This window comes from Pan troglodytes, chromosome X, assembly GCF_028858775.2.
Source record: "Pan troglodytes isolate AG18354 chromosome X, NHGRI_mPanTro3-v2.0_pri, whole genome shotgun sequence".
Lineage (NCBI taxonomy): Eukaryota > Metazoa > Chordata > Mammalia > Primates > Hominidae > Pan > Pan troglodytes.
Window position 1 is genome coordinate 70,798,041 of NC_072421.2, and position 19,248 is coordinate 70,817,288.

At 46.0% G+C, this 19,248-nt stretch overlaps 2 protein-coding genes and 1 long non-coding RNA gene across 6 annotated transcripts; 2 read left to right on the forward strand and 1 right to left on the reverse strand.

The window, feature by feature from the left end:
* Positions 1-1,112: 1,112 nt before the first annotated feature.
* On the reverse strand, positions 1,113-5,398 carry LOC129138862 (uncharacterized). The gene is made up of 2 exons (XR_008542097.1): positions 3,933-5,398; positions 1,113-1,572 (listed from the first exon to the last, which is right to left on the reverse strand). It is a non-coding gene; the product is annotated as an uncharacterized LOC129138862 (long non-coding RNA).
* A 466-nt stretch (positions 5,399-5,864) lies between these two features.
* PABPC1L2A (poly(A) binding protein cytoplasmic 1 like 2A) lies at positions 5,865-7,914 on the forward strand. Of its 4 annotated transcripts, XR_008542095.2 has the most exons (3): positions 6,222-6,979; positions 7,263-7,381; positions 7,564-7,914. XR_008542095.2 is itself a non-coding variant. In XM_024353112.3 (1 exon), exon 1 carries the CDS (start codon positions 6,325-6,327, stop codon positions 6,925-6,927), a length of 603 nt encoding a protein of 200 aa, XP_024208880.1. In that variant the 5' UTR covers positions 5,865-6,324; the 3' UTR covers positions 6,928-7,914. The 4 variants fall into 4 exon arrangements, 1 of the variants encoding a protein (XP_024208880.1); XR_002941322.3 differs by having other exon boundaries at positions 6,222-7,381; XR_002941321.3 differs by having other exon boundaries at positions 7,263-7,914.
* Positions 7,915-15,901: 7,987 nt separating this feature from the next.
* LOC129138853 (uncharacterized) lies at positions 15,902-17,926 on the forward strand. Its single transcript, XM_054676944.1, has 6 exons — positions 15,902-16,024; positions 16,581-16,718; positions 17,090-17,215; positions 17,444-17,523; positions 17,603-17,638; positions 17,779-17,926. The coding sequence occupies exons 1-6, from the start codon at positions 15,902-15,904 to the stop codon at positions 17,924-17,926; spliced, it is 651 nt and encodes a 216-aa protein (XP_054532919.1).
* Positions 17,927-19,248: the final 1,322 nt, after the last annotated feature.

The following is a 19,248-nucleotide window of genomic DNA, read 5'->3' on the forward strand; positions in this document are numbered from 1 at the left end:
GAAGCTCAATGAGAGTGTGAGCTAAGCGAGTTCAGGCCAGAGAACCCAGAGGATCAGACTCCCTCTGTACTGACACTTTGCTCCTGGTTAGAGAGAAAATTCCAGGCTGCCTGGAGCACCAGAAAGACAAGACACTGGACCTTCAAAAACCAGCTGAACAAGCACATCCCCAGGACAGAGGGCAATAAGATTAATAAGGAGTCTCTTGTATTGGGCATTGAATGCATGCCAGGCACTGTGAAAAACATTTACCATACATTATCACTTGTTATCCTTATAAATATCCCTTTGTACAGATGGGGACTCCAAAGCTAAGATGGAAAAAAGGGGGGTAAAGTACCTTGACCAAAGTAAGCACAACTCTTAAGTCATGGCCTGGGGTGTATCTGTAGGTATACTGTTATAAAATCAGTTTTGTGAACTGCCTAAAATTATAACAAAGAAGGGCATGAGTTAAGGCTTCCAGCGTGTGTTAGAAGGTGAATTGGTTCTCAGAGAGAAAAATATCTGGAATGCTATGCAAAAACCATCAGTCAATACAGCCCTTTGGCTTGGTTTCTAAGCAGAGCTGGGGCAAAACTGCTTGTTACAAAGGAAATTTGTAAGATGCTTAATTAGGGTTTCTGAAATTCAAACTCTGAGCACACACTGAGGCTCAAGAATGGTTAAGTGTTTTGCTCTGAAATTCAGCCTACTAGTCAATCTGACTCCAAGGCCCATCTCCTTTTGTTTGCACCAAAATGACAACAAACCTGCTTTTCTCGCCTGGTAATAGCACATTTTGGAAATCCCCTTAAATCAGCTTATATAGATATAACTCATACTTGTTAATGGTTGCATAATAATCCTCAGAATGGCTGCACTGCCAATGGATCAGTCACTCCTCACCTGATGCATACTTGCTTTGTGCCCTGATTTGCCCAATATGAGCGTTTCTGTGATAAACATACTTGTACATATTTCATCACCTCCTGGGGTTCTTATTTCTCCAGGACTGACTACCATTCCATCCCTGCCCCATATACAAATCTGTCTCCGTCAACTCTTCACTTTATAAGGACCCAAAGGACCATTTGCTAAATTTGTTGTATTGACTCAGGACAACTTAGTAATCATTGTTATCGTTTATTAAACAACAGGGCCACATTCAAACGCTTTCCAATTCTCTCTAAATAACAGCCTAACGCTGACGTTTTTGTTGGCCTGTATCTCATAATTATTTTTATTTAGAGGAATTTGGTAGTGGCGGGGTTGGGGTGGGAGGTGGTGTGTGGACGGTGTGAATTGACAGAAACAATTTCCCTACACCAAAATACAGGTATGTTTTCATTCTCTATGCCCCTAAACACCCTCCCTGCAGCTATGCAACGAGCAATTCACGGGAAGAGGCTTCTTTACATAGACCCCTGTTTTTGGTGTTTTGATTTACTTTTGTGTATAGAGTTGATCTGTCCCTCTTCCCATTGGTGTCCTCCCCCCTCACCCAACCCTAGTCCTCTTCCTTCTTCCTTCTTTTCTTCTCTTCTCCTCTGCTCTCTGAACTGCATCCCCACTCCTTCTGATTTCTCCCTCCTGAAAGGAAAAAGGAGATGGGCCACATGAAATAGCAGAGCAGTGCCTACCCCACTCTTTGAAGTTCTCTGCATCCGAACCTCTCTCTCTTTTGAAAGCTCCACTGAGAAATGATCAGAGAGTGAAGTCCAAAGCCAAGCACACAAAGTCGTTGTTGTCCCATTTTAAACCAACTCCCATGCACGTACAGCTAGGAGCATTGAGAGCAGAGTCTGAGTGTGGACGTTGAGGCTGGTGATGAAAAGCCTTGGCGAGAAGTTTGGACATGTTTGGACATGCAAGGCCTTAGAGAGGAGTCCTGTTCACTGTCCAGTCCTTCTGAATCTATTTTGCTGGCTTGTGCTCCCCACCCAACTTCTAAGTGTCAGAGTATCTCAGGGAGTAGCCCTGCACCTTCTTCTCCTGGCTATACTCTCTCTAGGTGATCCTACTCAGTTTTGTGGCTTTAGACCCTAACTGTGTCCTGTTGTCTCAACAATTCTGTTTCTCCAGCCTCTATGGATGACAAGCAGACCTCAGTAACTAAACCTGTGCAAATAGGAGCTCTTGACACACACCCCCATCTGTCTTTCTCCCTTCTCCAAATCTACCATGCCCACCCACCCTCTGTCTTTCCTATGACCGTACATAGACCTCTGAGATTGCCTCTAATCCACTCACAAGCGTTGTCTCTTCCACTTCCAAAATACCATGTGAATCCACGCACTAGTCTCCACATTGATGCTTCCAGTCTGGGCCAAGCCCCTGCTGCCTCTGGACTGGACTACTGCAAGAGCCTCCTAACTGGTCTCCCTGCTTTCCTTTGTGCCCTGCCCACTTGTGATATTGCCCACACAGAGCAGCTAGAGAGAAACCACTGAATGGGCATTAGATTATGCTACTACCTGCTTCAATCCTTTCTCTGGCTCTCCTGAGCTCTCTGAAGAAGAACCAGACTCTTCATCATGGCACCACCCACCACTGCGCCTTCCTCCCTTTCCTTCCTCTATCCCCTCTCACACTGGGCTCCATGCAACATTGGCATCCTTTCTGCCCCCACCCCCACCCCCAGCAGCCTCTCTTTTCTGCCACAGGGCCAGGGGAATTGCCCTTCCCTCTGCTGGGCAGGTTTCCCCCCTGGTTCCTTGAAAGACTGGTGGCTTATCATTGTCCTCAGAAAGGCCTTCCCTGAGCTTCATGTCTCCCGTTTTGCCACTTTTCCGGGGTTCTAGGCAATATGTACCAAATCATCTTGTTTATGTCCCCGAGAGCATTCATAGCAACCTTTAACTGTTTTCATATTCCCTGATCTGTCTATTGTCTGTCTCCCCACTAGAAAATAAGCTCCCTGAGTTCAGGGACGGTCTGGCCGGCAGAATACTTGGTACATAGAAGGCCCTCCAGGAATATTCGTTGAATCACTGAATAAATAAAATCAACAGCACTTCCTCCCACGGGAAAGGAAACTTCCCCTCCCTCCATTGAGGCTCCACAGGGCTCTTTATTTTTGCCCCTGTCACAGTGTGTAGTGGTCAGAACACATTCCATTTGCAGGTGGCAGAAACTGACCACAACGTAACTTTAAAAATAAAGAATAAAAAGGAGATGGAAACTCGACTCCATGGAAGCCCCTGAGAAAGGACTTGGGGAGCAGTCCCTGCTGTGTCCTTGTCACTTTGGTAGCCCTGCTCCTGTTGCTAGAGGTTCAGGATCCTAGGAATTGTTTTCAGGTTTGGGGATTTGCTAGCCATAGCATGACTTCCCTGAACTTCCTTCTCCTGCTGTTTCACTGATTTCTGTTGGCCCTGTGTACTGGAAGGCAACGCCAGAGACAGAGATCTTGCTGAGTCCTGGTCCTCGACTTGGTCTCCCTTGTCATTTCTGTTTCCTAACAATGGGCCGAGAAGCTCTTCTCATCCTCGCCACATCCCCTACCCCTCTGCGAGCATGGCTTCCCCCTTGGCCTCTGCCTTCTCAGGTCCCTCTTGGACACCAACCTGGAAATGGTGAGGCACAGCTTCATCTTCTCCCTGCCTGCAAGCAACCTAGGCCCCCAGGAGATGGCTCTTAACAGCGGTGACAGTGATCACCTTGGTCAGGCATGCGCTGTACAGCAGGCTTTTCCTAGGTCTCTGTCCCTTGCCTTTGCCGGCACTAGCCCTGCCTAGAGGCAGAGAGCTGGACTTTGCAAGCTGGAGAGGTACATGTCTGTGTATCTGCTTCTCAGCCACCTTGGGATGCTTTCCAGCCAGCGACGAAGAGTTCTCACTGCCTCGCACCCCACAGTGACTCAGTCACTTCCTCAGGTTCACGGTTGTTCTATCATGTATGACTGCCAAGATCCAGCCATCACTGCAACCACAGAAAACAGCTTTACTTACCCAAAGAAGGCAGAGGAGGAGAGGATGAGAGAATACGTGCTGGGCAGGTGAAATTCTATGGCCACCATCGTCCAATCACATAGCACTTACAGTCCTCTGCTGACACTTCTGTTCTCTGTGGGGGCAGACTGAGCTTTAGCAGAGTGAAGGCATCCTGAGGGAAGGCACTATGGTTTTCTCTTTTTAAACATCTGGCCCCACTGGCTCGTGGTAAACGTGAGACCCCTATTTATGGAATGAAAAGGAATAGAGGGAAGGATTGTTCAGACTCTTTTTGAATTGGTCACATCTGACTTTCTTCCTTGTGTTCTGTCAGCCCTGTCTTGGTTTTGTACGTGCGTGTACATGTAAATGTGCACTTATACATGCACATTGATGTTTAATTTGTACTCATTCTAAAGTTCTCATCATACTGCTTCCCTCCTTGAACATGCTGAGTGGTCCCCGTGACCTTGGGTATACAGTCGAAGCACCTTAGCTTGATTCTCAGGGCCCCACACCTTCCAGCCCTGTCTGCTACCATGTGCTCTTGGAGACCATGAGCTCTGTCCCTGCCAGATTATTAGGCATGGCCAGAAGCGACCAAGCATGTGCTCTCATGACAAAGGGCCCTGGGCACAGACTGATCCCTCTGCCTGGAGTGCCTTCCTTCCTGCCTTGACATGGTGGACTGCTCCTCATGTTTCAGAGCCCACCTCGGTGGTTCTGTCTTTGGTGCAGCCTCACCTAATTGCTACTAAGAAGAGTTAGTGGCTGGTCCTCCTCTCTGGAGGAAGTGGGACTGTAGCTTCTGTTACACTCAACTCTCATGGTTGCTCCCTTGTCTATACCCCCAGCATTTGGCTCTGTGTGGCCTCTCTGCTCTCACTACACACACACTGCTCACCTCTTCTCACCCTGCTCCACACCTCCAACACATCAACACTCCCTGCTCACTTACCACATTGCGGGCCCCTTAGCCCCCAGCACCAAGTACCTGATAAGCTTTCCATAAATATTAGATGGTGAACTGGGACCAGGCACTTCATTCTAGAGAGAGAGCTCAGGTTTTGTTTTGGTTTACCCTTTGAACCTGAATATGTACTTCTTGGTCCAGGTTGGGAACCTCAGCGCCTTGAGAGCAGAGCCAAGAATAAACAAGCGCCTGGCTCTGGACCAGGCCCTGTTCCCAGTCCTGGGTTTGGCTTTCCTCACCTTATCATTGAGGACAGTACTAGAGACAGGGTGCTCTTGATTCCCCCACTTCCAGACTGCATGTACTGAGGCCTTGAGTGTATTCTCAAGGCCACCCCACCCTCTCCTGCAAGGTACTTGATTTAACCATTTAAACGTTCCATTATGTGGAGAGGGGATAAAAATAACGCTCCCTTCCGAATCGAACCCTTATCCCTTCGGTCTACAGCGGAGCCCTTTCCCTGGCGTCCTTTTCATAAATATCCAGGCGACCCGAGAGGCTGAGCACTCCCACTCCCGCTCCCGCTCCCGCCCCTGCTCCCGCTCCCGCTCCCACCCCCGTCATCTCCCACCGCCCGCAGCCCCGCAGCCCCGCAGCCCCGCAGCCCCGCAGCCCCGCAGCCCCGCAGCCCCGCAGCCCCGCAGCAGCCACAGGGGGAACCAAAGAGACAGAAGCCTTCCCAGCTGCCCGGACGACAGACGCCAACACCCCCCGCCCCCCACCACACGCCGCCTGCCCGCCCGCACCCCGCACCCTGCGCGCTAGCCCACGACCGAGCGGCGGCGGCAACAGCAGCTGGCTGCAGGCTGCGGCGACTCGCACCGGCGCGCTCCTAGCAGCACTTGCCATCCCAGGTGACTTGAACTCGCCAGTTCGGATCCCCTGCGCCAGCTCCCGCTCGCGCATCGGGTCTGGGTTCCGGCACCCACCCGCCCTCCCCCGCCTCTCCGTCCCCCAGCTCGCGGGAAGGGAGGTCGCGGCAGCGGCCCGGCGGCAGCGGCGACCGTGGCGACAGCAGCGACAGTGGCGGCGGCGGTGGCGGCAGCGGCTGCGGCGGCGGCGGAGGCTGCGGCGGCGACCGTGGCAGAGGCGGTGGCGGAGGCCTCCGTGGCGGAGGCGGAAGCAGAGGTAGAGGCTGAGGTGGAGGCCGAGGCCTCAATAGAGGAGGCAGCATCGGAGGCCACCCCGGGGGAGGCGGAGGCCGCCCGGGTGGCAACGGTGGTGGCGGTGGCGGAGGGCAGCGCGGCCGAAGCCGCCGCCGCAGCGGAGGCTGCGGGGCCCCCCTTGGGGGAGGCGGAGGCGGATGCGGATGCGGATGCGGATGCGGATGCGAAGGTGGCGGCCGAGGTGGCGGCCGAGGTGGCGGCTGCGGCGGCCGCCGCGGATGCAGATGCGGATGAGACCCTCGGGGACTGTGAGGGGAACCCAGATTTTCAGATGGCCTCCCTGTACGTGGGCGACCTGCACCCTGAGGTGACCGAGGCAATGCTGTACGAGAAGTTCAGTCCAGCTGGGCCCATCCTCTCCATCCGCATCTGCAGGGACAAGATCACCCGCCGCTCATTGGGCTACGCGTATGTCAACTACCAGCAACCGGTGGACGCCAAGCGGGCCCTGGAGACCCTGAACTTTGATGTCATAAAGGGCAGGCCAGTGCGCATCATGTGGTCCCAGAGGGACCCGTCGCTCCGCAAGAGCGGGGTGGGCAACGTCTTCATCAAGAACCTGGGCAAGACCATCGACAACAAGGCGCTGTACAACATCTTCTCGGCGTTCGGCAACATCCTCTCCTGCAAAGTGGCCTGTGACGAAAAGGGGCCCAAGGGCTACGGGTTCGTGCACTTCCAAAAGCAGGAATCTGCGGAGCGGGCCATCGATGTGATGAATGGCATGTTCCTGAACTACCGCAAAATTTTCGTCGGGAGATTCAAGTCGCATAAAGAACGAGAGGCCGAAAGGGGAGCCTGGGCCAGGCAGTCCACTAGTGCTGACGTCAAGGATTTCGAGGAAGACACCGACGAGGAGGCCACCTTGCGATGAAGACATCCCAGGAGCTAGCCAGCCAGCAGAGCCAAACCTTGGCTCACACCCGGTTTACAACCCCCCACCCCCAGCCCTCCCCCGCCAACCCACCAGCAGTGTATTTATTGTATTGAGAGTGCAGGTCTCTCTCTCCCTCTCTCCCCCTCTCTCTCCCCGCTTCCTATTTTCTCCCTCCACCTCTCCTCTCCTTCCCTTCCTCTCCCCCGCCCACCCCCACCAAGGGCGTTGTGAATAATCTTACTAATCTGTGCCATTTGTAGGTTAAAGGCTGCCTCTTCTCCCTGTGGTTTGGTTTAAAAAGCATTTTCATTCTCTCTTTGTTTACTGCACAGGTGGTACAATTTCATGGTAGAATCATCAGAAAGGAGAAGGATATCAGATGAGGGAAGAAACAAGAGAGTAATTGCTCCCCTGGTCCTACTCCCCAGAGAGAACCACTTTTACCTTTTTGGTGTGCTGCTTTTCCAGGCTCTCTTCTCTCCCTCTCTCTCCTTTGCTCACCCCCACCCCGCCTTCCCTTTTAACACACCGTTATAGAATGGTTCGTGTATGTGGTGTTTCTTAACCTGCTTTTTCAGCAACTGAAACCAAACAAAAATCAACCCATTGAACTTCTTTCCATGTTATCAACAGGCTTATGAAACGTCATCTTCAGTGCCTGCAGAGTGCTCCAGTGTATCCGTGGACCTTAACATTTCTGTAATCATTCCCGCATTGTTGGACATTCAGGTGGTGCCTAGTTCTTTCCCTGTGTTTAAGACCAACATTGTGTGCTCTGTGCTTTGATGAGTGAATCCTTCCTTGTCAAGCCAAATCTTTGCTAGCATCCCGGTGGTCTCCTTAACTGCGGACTTGCAAGATCCACATATAGACATTTTAAAGACTTTTCCTGTGTGTTGCCAAAAGGCCCCCTTCATAAGCATTGTACCGATTTGCACTCGTGCCGGCCAGCGCAGCTAGTAAAGAGTATGCCCGTTTCCCCTGCATAGTCTCCTGGTCACTGTAATTGATCGTGTGTGTGCGTGCGTGCGTGTGTGCATGCGTGTGTGTGTCTTTGTGTGTGTGTCTTGGCCAGCTTGGCGGGCTACAAAGGGTATTTCGCTGTCCTCGGTAGTTTTGCTGGAAACAAACACTGCTTATGACCCCATTCCCCTGTGCCCACTTCCTGTCCTTTTCCCTGTTGTCAGAAAAGTAATTCAGCGTCATTGCAAGAAAAAAAATCACAAAGCAGACAAGTTAACAGAAGAAAATTAAAGTCACCACTAATCATTTCTGATTACACACACATTCCAGAAACATTTTCATGCACACCTCTCTGATATTTTCTAGAACTACCTGAAACATTTTTGTCTGTAGGTCTGGTTTTTTTCTTATGCATATATCATATATGTATATTATGATGTACAGACTGTTTTTATATCTGCTTTTCACACATACATGTGTGTGTATATTTATACACACGCATATTCTTGAACTTCATTTCATGTCATTAAAGATACTTTTAAAATATTTTCTCTGGCTCTTAATATTCTATTGAATTCACGACTAGGTAAAAGGTTAGATATATGTGTGTACATATGTATCTATGTCTATATCTCTGTGTGTTCATGTGTCTTATGCATGTTTTATTTTAACTCTTTCCTCGTTGAACATCTAGATTGTTTCTGCTTTTCCTTTATGTAATCTAAAGCTGCCATGAAGTTCCTAGTGCACAAAACATGCCGACTTTCAAGATTATTTCCTGATGAGTCATTGCTAAAAGTAGAATTCATGTGTCAAAAGTACATGGGCAGTTTGAATGTTTTTTTGGAGGGGAGGAAGAATGTGTTATTCAATGGCCACCTGTAAATATAGTACAAGTTCATCTTCATAAGGTGCATCAGTGTTGTTACAGGACCCAGATACCTGGACGATTTTCTGCACTTGCTATTACATTTGTTTCTACAATTCACCAGTATTTTCCCAGGGACACAGGAGCTTTTTTGTTTTTATTTATGTTATACATTTATTTTTATACAAATTGTACAAAATTATAATAGAAAATATTTTTTAAAAATTGCTAATGTAAGAAAAGAAAGTTGAAATCCTAATACCCCTCCTAATACTACTACTTGACAAAATAAATTTTTAATAATAGGTATCTACCTACCTTTGTATTTATAACACAATATGCATTGTTTCATTGGAGGGTATTTCACTATTACAATTATCTGGGGTCATCTCTGTAAATCATTAAATATTGTCCTGCAATTCTGTTGTTACATATATTCTGTCATCAGGATAAGCTATGATTTCTGCAACCAAGCATCCTTTGGGGCTATGTTTAAAAAGATTCTGATCTTTTTCCCTCATAAGATCAATTCTATGATGAACAACTTTTTACCTGAATGTGTAGATATATTTTATTGTTTTTTATTCCTTACTAGTGGAATTACAGAGTAATAGACACGAATGTGTTAAATATTTTTCTTGGTCTTTATATCCACTAGTTTATATCCACTACAGTGGTGGATATAAACATGTAGAAAAGTGCTTGTATCATGTCCCACCTTCTTAAATTGATCAAAGTATTTTTAAAGTTTTGTTAAGCTAAAAAAGCATATCAATTTTTCTGTTATTTCATTTTACAAACATTTTTAAAGAGGGAGATCTAGTGCATTAAAATATAGATCAAAACCACTTTAGATTATTTTTTTATACAGGCTGCTACTATCCATCCATAAGCATTTAAAACCAATTACAGAATTATACTGGCATATTTTGTCATTATTTGCTTTTCAATATCTTGCAACATCTAAAACATCCATGGCTATTCAGTTTTCTCCTGAAACCATCATTGTATAAGACTGGAATTTTATTTAGGAGTTTACCTATTAAGGATATTAAAGTAGTTTCTAAGATTTACCCCATTAAACCCAAGGTATGATGAACAATTTTGCAGTTGAATTGCCTCCCTCTCCTAGAGCAAAGCATTTGATATTTCTTTGCTTTGCACAGGGTGTAAATGAACAATTAAAAAATCAAGACAAGCATCAGAAATAATGATTTTAAGAGAACAAAAAGGAGCATCTTTTAAAAACCACTTAGAAATAAAATAGTTTTACAAACTCTATAAAGTGAATAAAACAGAGCCACTGCCTTGGTGGAAGAAACAAGCTAATTTATGTTTAATACTTTGATGCAGACCCTTCATTCAGTTCAAGGCAACTTTGACAATTTGGCAAAGCTGAAAAACAAAGAAACCCTTGTTTTAGGGTTTATTCTTGTAAGGTATGGATTGCTATTATTTCTTCATAGAAGTTATATGTTAAAATATATCTGTTATTTTATTTGTTTAACCCATCACAGAAGGGGTTCAGAAATAGCCCCCTATGCACCAAAGCAAACAGCTACTGGTATGACACAAAGGGTCCATGTTCAGTACACAGAGAGATCTGTCCTTAGCTTTGATCCGGTCAGAACAAAATCTTTCTTATCATTACTGGGAAAATAAGCTAAGAGTAATGCAAGAGAGACAGGCAAATCAGTCTGTCAATTTCTACAAAGAAGACAGCTGGAATTCTGATGAGGATTGTGTGAAATACATAGATCGATTTGTGTACTATTATCATCTTAAAAATACTGTTTTCCAACTTATGAACATGGATTGTCTTTGTATAGAACATTTTTCTTTCAACAACGATTTGTAGTTTTCAGAGTAGCAGTTCTCAATTACTGGGTTAAATTTTTTAAGTATTTAATTCTTTTGATGCTATTGTAAAAAGAATTGATTTCTTAATTTCAGTTTTGGTTTTCTCATTGCTACTGTACAGAAGTATAATAGATTTCTGTATATTGACCTTGTATCCTGCAACATTGCTGAAGTCATTTATTAGTTCTAATATATATTTGGTGAATTTTCTAGGATTTTCTGTATAAAATCATGTTATTACAAAGCTATAGTAATCAAAACAGTATGATACTGGCATAGAAACAGACACATAGACCAGTGGAACAGAATAGACAGCTCAGAAAAAAAACCTAGGCATATATGGTCAACTAATCATCAATAAAGGCACAAAGAATACACAACAGAAAAAGGATAGCCTCTTCAATAAATGGTGTTGGGAAAACTGGATATGTGAATGCAAAAATCTTGGATGCTTATGTTACACCATACAGAAAAATCAACTCAAAATAGACTAAAGATTTAAACATAAGACCTGAATCCATAAAACTCTCAGAAGAAAACATAGAGGGAAACTGCTTTGGTCTTGGCAATGATTTCATGGACATGACACCTAAAGCATAGACAATAAAAGCAAAAATAAACAAGTGGGAATACTTCACATTAATAAGTTTCTATGCAGCATAAAATAAAAAAAAACGAAAAGGCAACCTAAGGAATGAAAAAAATTTGGAAAACATGTATCCAATATGGAGTTAATATCCAAAATACATAAGGAACTCACACAATTCAATAGCATAAAGAACAAAACAAAATGAAACAAAACAACCTGAATTAAAAATGGGCAAAAGACCTAAATGGACATTTTTCCAAGGAAGACTTATAAATCACCAACAAGTACATGTAAAGATGCTCAACACCACTAATCATCAGCATCAGGGAGATGCAAGTCAAATTGACAATGAGATAACACCTCACACCTTTAGGATGTCTATTTTCAAAAAGGGAAAAGATAGCAAATGTTGGCAAGGATGTGGATAAAAGGGAATCCTTACACATTGTTGGTAAGAATGAAAGTGAGTGCAACCATTATGGAAAACAGTACGTAGTTTCCTGAAAAAATTAAAAATAGAACTACCATATAATCCAGAAGTCTTACTTCTGAGTATACATCCAAAGGAAAGAAAATCACTATCTGGAGGAGGCATCTACAATGCCATGTTAAATGCAGCATTATTCACGATAGACAAAATAAAGAAACAACTTAAGTGTCCATCAGCAAAAGAATAAAGAAAATGTGGTATGTATACATAATGGAATATTATTCAGCCTATGAAAGAAGGAAAGTCTGTTATTTCTGACAACATGGATGAACCTGAAGCACATTATTCTATGTGAAATAATCCAGGCACTAAAAGACAAATACTGTGTGATCTCACTTATATGTGGAATCTAAAAAAGTTGAACTCATAGAAATAGAGAGAAGGGTCGTTACCAGGGGTTGGTGGCAGGGTTGGGGGAAATGGGATGTTGGTCAAAATGTACAAATTTGCAGTTATGAGGTGAGTAAGTTCTGCAGACCTAAAGTACAGCATGGTGACTATAGTTCATAATAATCTATAGTATACTCGAAATTTTCTCAGATAGTAGATCTTAAGTATTCTCACCACAAAATAAAAATTGTGTGAGGTGATGAGTATGTTATAAGCTTGATTGTGGTAATCATTTCACAACACATACACATATCAAAACAACAGCTAGTACACCTTGAATATATACAACTTTATTTCACAATCACATCTCAATTAAGTGAAAAAAGATCACATCATCTGTGAATAGAAGTAGTTTTAATTCTTTCTTTCCAGTCTGGCTGCATGTTATTTCATTTTCTTGCCTAATGACCTTAGCTAGAAAATCCAAATACGATGTTAAATAAAAGTGGTGAAAATGAATATCTATGTCTTGTTCCTAATGTTGGGAGAAAAGTACTAAGTCTTTCACCATTAAGTATGATGCTTACTGTGGGGTTTTTGTAGATCTTTTTTTCAGATTGAGGAAGTACTCATCTATTCCTGAATTACTGAGTGTTATAAAAGAGTTTTAGATTTTACCAAATGCTTTTTCTGGATTTGCTGAGATAATCCTTGTGAGTTTTTCCCCCATTGTTCTAATGATCTGGTATATAACATTAAGTAATTTTCAGATTTAAAAACAATGTATAATTCCTTGGATAAATTCTGTTTGGTAATGTATAATCGTCTTTATGTATTATTGAATTCAGTACGCTAGTATTTTTAATCTAAACATTGTTGTGGTCAGGTATGCCATAACATGAAATTCACCATGTAAACCATTTGTCAAGTTCAGTGGTATTAAGTACATTCACAATGCTGTGCAACATTCACTACTACATATCTCCCAAACTCTTTCATCATCTCAAACTGAAACTCTGTGCCGACTAAAAAGTAACTACCTATTCCGTATTCCTCCCTTGCCCCAGCCCCTGGTAAACACTATTCTGCCATTCTGTCTGAAAAAATTGACAATTCTAGGTGGGTCATACAAATGGAATCACACAATATCTGTTCTTTTGTGTCTGACTTATGTCACTTAGCATAACCTCTTCAAGGTTCCTCCATGTTGTAGCATTCATCAGAATTTCATTTTTTAAGGTGGAAGAATATTTTGTTGTATGTATGTACCACATTTTATGAGAAAGTATTTTTAATTGTGGTGAGAACACAAAACATGAGTTCTGCTCTCTTAACAAAAATTTTAAATGTACAATACATTATTGTTGACTATAGATATGATGCTATGCAAGCACATCTCAAGAGCTTATTCATCATGCTTGACTGAAACTTTATGCCCATTGATTTCATTTTCCCACATTCCTGCCCCTGGCAACAACCATATCACTCTTTGATTCTATTAATTTGACTATTTTAGATACCTCATACAAGTGGAATCATGCAGGATTTGTCTTTCAGTCACTGGCTTATTTCACTTAGCATAATGTCCCCAAGATTCATTTATGTTGTCACATATTACAGAATTTTGTGTGTGTTTTTAAGACGGAATAGTATTCCATTTCATGTATATACCACATTTCTTTATTCATTCATCCATCGATGGACATTGAGGTTGTTCGCCCATATTTGCTATTGTGAATTATGCTTCAATGAACATAGGAGTGTTAATTTACCTTAGAGATCCTGATTTCAAGTCTTTTGGATAAATATCAGAAGTGGAATTGCTGGATCATATGGTAGTTCTATTTTTAATTTTGCAAGAAACCTCCATATTATTTTCCCTAGCAGCTGTACTGTTTTGCATTCCTACCAACAGTGTGCAAGTGTTTTCTTTTCCCCACATCTTTGCCAATATCATTGTCTTCTGTTTTTTGATAATATCCATCCTGACAGGTGTGAAGCAACACTTCACTGTGGTTTTGGTTTGCATTTCCTGGATGATTAGATATGTTATTACGTTTTCATATACATGTTGGCCATTTGTATGTCTTTTGAAAAAACATCTATTCAAATTCTTAGCCCGTTTTTAAATTCAGTTACAGGTTCCTTTACAATTGAGCTGTAGGTGTTACTTATATATTTTGTGAATCAACCCCTTATCAAATGTAAGGTTTGCAAATATTTTCTCTCATTCTGTAAATTGCATTTTCACTCTATTGTTTCCTTTGCTGTTCAAAAATCTTTTTAGCTTGATGTAGTCCCACTTTTTGTTTTATATTTTTGTTGCCTGTGCTTTCGGTGTTATATCCATGAAATCATTGCCAAGACCAAAGTCATGAAGCTTTTTTCTTATGTTTTCTTATAAGAGTTTTACAGTTTCAGGTCTTGTTTTAAGTCATTTCTAGTTGATTTTTGTGTATGGTATAAGATAAAGATGCAATTTTATTCTTTTGCATGTCAATATTTGGTTTTCACAGCAGCATTTATTGAAGAGATTGTCCTTTCCCCAATGTATGTTCTTGGCACCTATGGCAAAAGTGAATTGATTGGAAATGTGTGAATTTATTTCTGGGTTTTCTATTCTCTTCCATTGGTCTATGTGTCTGTTTTTATGCCAGTATTATGCTGATTTGGTTAACATAGTTTGTAGTATGATTTGAAGTCAGGTAATGTGATCCTTCCCACTTCAATGAAACTGATTCCATGTTCTCCTGGGGTGTAGAAACTTTTCAATTAGTTTTTGGTTTCTCAAAAAGGAAATTTGTCCATTAATTCATGCTCAATTGGTGTGTTTGTTGGGGAAAGGAGAGTTTCTGCTTCACCATGTTGTGAAATCTGGGTTTTGCTACTATTTTGTTGAGGGTTTTTTTCCTAAAGAAATGAGTATATAAATATGTCTACATTCATAAGACATATTGTTTTGTAGTCTTCTTGTGATATCTTGCTTGGTTTTGTTATCAGGATAATATTGGCCTAATAAAATAATTGGGAAGTGTTTTCTTCCTTTCTGTTTTCTGGAAAATATTGTAATAATTTGGTATTAACTTTTCTTTTTTTGTTTTTATTTTATTTTATTATTATTATTCTTACATTTTATATCTTTTTTTTTTAGTATTTATTGATCATTCTTGGGTGTTTCTCAGAGAGGGGGATGTGGCAGGGTCATAGGATAATAGTGGAGAGAAGGTCAGCAGATAAACACGAGAACAAAGGTCACTGGTTTTCCTAGGCAGAGGTCCCTGCAGCCTTCGGCCCTGTTTGTGTCCCTGGGTACTTGAGATTAGGGAGTGGTGATGACTCTTAACGAGCATGCTGTCTTCAAGCATCTGTTTAACAAAGCACATCTTGCACTGCCCTTAATCCATTTAACCCTGAGTTGACACAGCACATGTTTCAGAGAGCATGGGGTTGGGGGTAAGGTTATCGATTAACAGTATCCCAAGGCAGAAGAATTTTTCTTAGTACAGAACAAAATGGAGTCTCCTATGTCTACTTCTTTCTACACAGACACAGTAACAATCTGATCTCTCTTTCTTTTCCCCACATTTGCCCCTTTTCTTTTCGACAAAACTGCCATCGTAATCATGGCCCATTCTTGATGGTCGCTGTCTCTTCAGAGCTGTTAGGTACACTTCCCAGATGGGGCGGCCTGGCAGAGGTGCTCCTCACCTCCCAGACGGGGCGGCTGGGCAGATGCGCTCTCACTTCCCAAACAGGGCGGCCGGGCAGAGGCGCATCTCACTTCCCAGAGGGGGTGGTGGCCAGACAGAGGCGCTCCTCACCTCCCAGACGGGGTGGCGGCCGGGCAGAGGTGCTCTTCACATCCCAGACGATGGGCAGCCGGGCAGAGGCACTCCTCACTTCCCAGACAGGGCGGCTGAGCAGAGGCACTCCCCACATCCCAGACGGGGTGGCCAGGCAGAGATGCTCCTCACCTCCCAGATGGGGCGGCCAGGCAGAGATGCCCCTCACCTTCCAGACGGGGTGGGCGGGCAGAGGCACCCACTTCCCCGACGGGGCAGCCGGGCAGAGGCACTCCCCACCTCCCAGACGAAGGGCGGCCAGGCAGAGGTGCTTCTCACCTCCCAGGCGGGGCGGCCATGCAGAGGCACTCCTCACCTCCCAGATGGGGCAGTGGCCGGGCAGAGACACCCCTCACCTCCCAAATAGGGCTGCCGGGCAGAGGCACTCCTCACCTCCCAGATGGTGTGGTGGCCGGGCAGAGATGCCCCTCACCTCCCAAACAGGGCAGCCGGGCAGAGGTGCCCACTTCCCAGATGGGGCAGCCGGGCAGAGGTGCTCCCCACCTCCCAGATGAAGGGGGGCCGGGCAGAGTCACTCCTCACCTCCCGGGCGGGGCGGCCAGGCAGAGGCGCTCCTCACCTCCCAGGCGGAGTGGCCGGGCAGAGGCACCCCTCACCTCCCAGATGGAGCGGCCGGGCAGAGGTGCCCCTCACCTCCCGGATGGGGTGGCCAGGCAGAGGCGCCCACTTCCCAGATGGGGCAGCCAGGCAGAGGCACTCCCCACCTCCCAGACGGGGTGGCCGGGCAGAGGTGCCCCTCACTTCCCAAATGGGGCAGCCAGGCAGAGACGCCCCTCACCTCCCAAATGGGGCTGCTGGGCAGAGGCGCTCCTCACCTCCCAGATGGTGTGGTGGCCGGGCAGAGATGCCCCTCACCTCCCAAACAGGGCAGCCGGGGGAGGCGCCCACTTCCCAGATGGGGCGGCTGGGCAGAGGCACTCCCCACCTCCCAGACGAAGGGCAGCCGTTCAGAGGTGCTCCTCACCTCCCAGGTGGGGCGGCCGGGCAGAGGCGCCCCTCACCTCCCAGATGGAGCGGCCGGACAGAGGCGCCCCTCACCTCCTGGACGGGGCAGCCGGGCAGAGGTGCCCACTTCCCAGATGGGGCAGCTGGGCAGAGGCACTCCCCCCCTCTCAGATGAAGGGGGGCCGGGCAGAGGCACCCCTCACTTCCCAGGCAGGGCCTCCAGGCAGAGATGCCCCTCACCTCCCAGACAGGGTGGTGGCCGGGCAGAGGTGCTCTTCACTTCCCAGATAGGGTGGCGGCCAGGCAGAGATGCCCCTCACCTCCCAGATGGGGTGGCCGGGCAGAGGCGCTCCTCACCTCCCAGACGGGGTGGCCGGGCAGAGGCACTCCTCACCTCCCAGACGGGGCGGCCGGGCAGAGGTGCTCCTCACTTCCCAGATGGGGCGGTCGGGCAGAGGTGCTCCTCACTTCCCATTTGGGGCAACCGGGCAGAGGCACTCCTCACTTCCTCCCAGACTGGGCAGCCAGGCAGAGGTGCTCCTCACTTCCCAGATGGGATGGCTGGGCAGAGGCGCTCCTCACTTCCTCCCAGACTGGGCAGCCAGGCAGAGGCACTCCTCACTTCCCAGATGGGATGGCCGGGCAGAGGCGCTCCTCATATCCTAGACGGGGCGATCGGGCAGAGGTGCTCCTCACCTCCCAGGCGATGGGCGGTTGGGCAGAGATGCTCCCCACTTCCTAGACGGAGTGGAGGCCGGGCAGAGGCACTCCTCACTTCCCAGACGGGGCGGCCAGGCAGAGGGGCTCCTCACATCCCAGACGATGGGCGGCCAGGCAGAGACGCTCCTCACTTCCTAGACAGGGTGGTGGCCGGGCAGAGGCGCTCCTCACTTCCCAGAGGGGGCGGCCAGGTAGAGGCGCTCCTCACTTCTCATTTGGGGCAGCCGGGCAGAGGCGCTCCTCACTTCCTCCCAGACGGGGTGGCGGGGCAGAGGCGCTCCTCACTTCCCAGATGGGGCAGCCAGGCAGAGGGGCTCCTCACATCCCAGACGATGTTCGGCCAGGCAGAGACGCTCCTCACTTCCTAGATGGGGTGGTGGCCAGGCAGAGACACTCCTCACTTCCCAGACGGGGCGGCCGGGCAGTGGGGCTCCTCACATCCCAGACGATGGGCAGCCAGGCAGAGATGCTGCTCACTTCCTAGATGGGGTGGCAGATGGGCAGAGGCTCTAATCTTAGCACTTTGGGAGGCCAAGACAGGCGGCTGGGAGGTGGAGGTTGTAGTGAGCCGAGATCACGCCACTGCACTCCAGCCTGGGCAACATTGAGCATTGAGTGAGTGAGACTCCGTCTGCAATCCCAGCACCTCAGGAGGCCGAGGGGGGCAGATCACCTGAGGCGAGGAGCTGGAGACCAGCCCGGTCAACACGACGAAACCTCGTCTCCACCAAAAATACAAAAACCAGTCAGGAGTGGCGGTGCATACCTGGAATCCCAGGCACTCGGCAGGCTGAGGCAGGAGAATCACCGGAGCCCGAGGCAGGGAGGTTGCAGCGAGCCGAGATCATGGCAGTACAGTCCAGGCTCCGCAAGAGAGGGAGACCGTAGAAAGAGGGAGAGGGAGAGGGAGCGGGAGGGGGAGAGGGAGCAGTATTAACTTTTCTTTAAATGATTGGTAGCATTAACCAATGAAGCCATCTGGGTCTGGGCTTTTCTTAGAAGAGAGTTTTAAAGATTTTGTGTACTAATACAACCTCTTTATTTATTGTAGATCCATTCAGATTTTAGGTTATGTTTTGAGTCAATCTCCGTAGTTTGTGGCTTTGAACGAGTTATTCCATTTCATGTAAGTGATCTAATACATTGGCATACTATTGTTCATAGCTTTCCCTTACAGTCCTTTTCATGTTTGTAAAGTTACTTTCTATATGCTTTTCTTCATTCCTAATTTTATTAATTTGATTCTTCTCACTTTTTTCTTGGTCATTTTAGCTAAATGTTTGTCAATATTGTTGATCTCTTCAAACAACCAATTTTAGGGTTTATTGATTTTTCTCTTTGTTTTGCTGCTATTTCATTAATATCTTAATATCTTCTGTAATCTTTTATTATTTCCTTTCTTCTACTTGATTTAACATTAGTTTGCTCCTCTTTTTCTAGTTTATTAAGTGGAAGTTCAAGTTATTACATTAGGATCTTCTCTCTATCTTAATATAGGCATTTGCAGCTATCAGTTTCCCTCTAAGAACTGCTTTAGCTGCGTCCCATGTTTGGAGTAATGTATTTTCATTATCATTCTTCTCAAAATATCTTATAATTTCCCTTGTGATTTTTGCTTTGACTCAGTGGGTTTTTATCAGTATATTGTTCAATTTTCATATATTTATGAAAATTCCAAATTTCCCTCGGC

Bases quoted from the DNA above. Each gene is read 5' to 3' on its own strand.
- PABPC1L2A (XM_024353112.3), top strand. From the start codon at position 6,325: ATGGCCTCCCTGTACGTGGGCGACCTGCACCCTGAGGTGACCGAGGCA.
- LOC129138853 (XM_054676944.1), top strand. From the start codon at position 15,902: ATGGGCAGCCGGGCAGAGGCACTCCTCACTTCCCAGACAGGGCGGCTG. The intron at 16,719-17,089 runs GTGTGGTGGCCG...CCTCCCAGACAG, and splicing joins CGCTCCTCACCTCCCAGATG to GGTGGTGGCCGGGCAGAGGT. The intron at 17,639-17,778 runs GGGGCTCCTCAC...TTCTCATTTGGG, and splicing joins AGACGGGGCGGCCAGGCAGA to GCAGCCGGGCAGAGGCGCTC.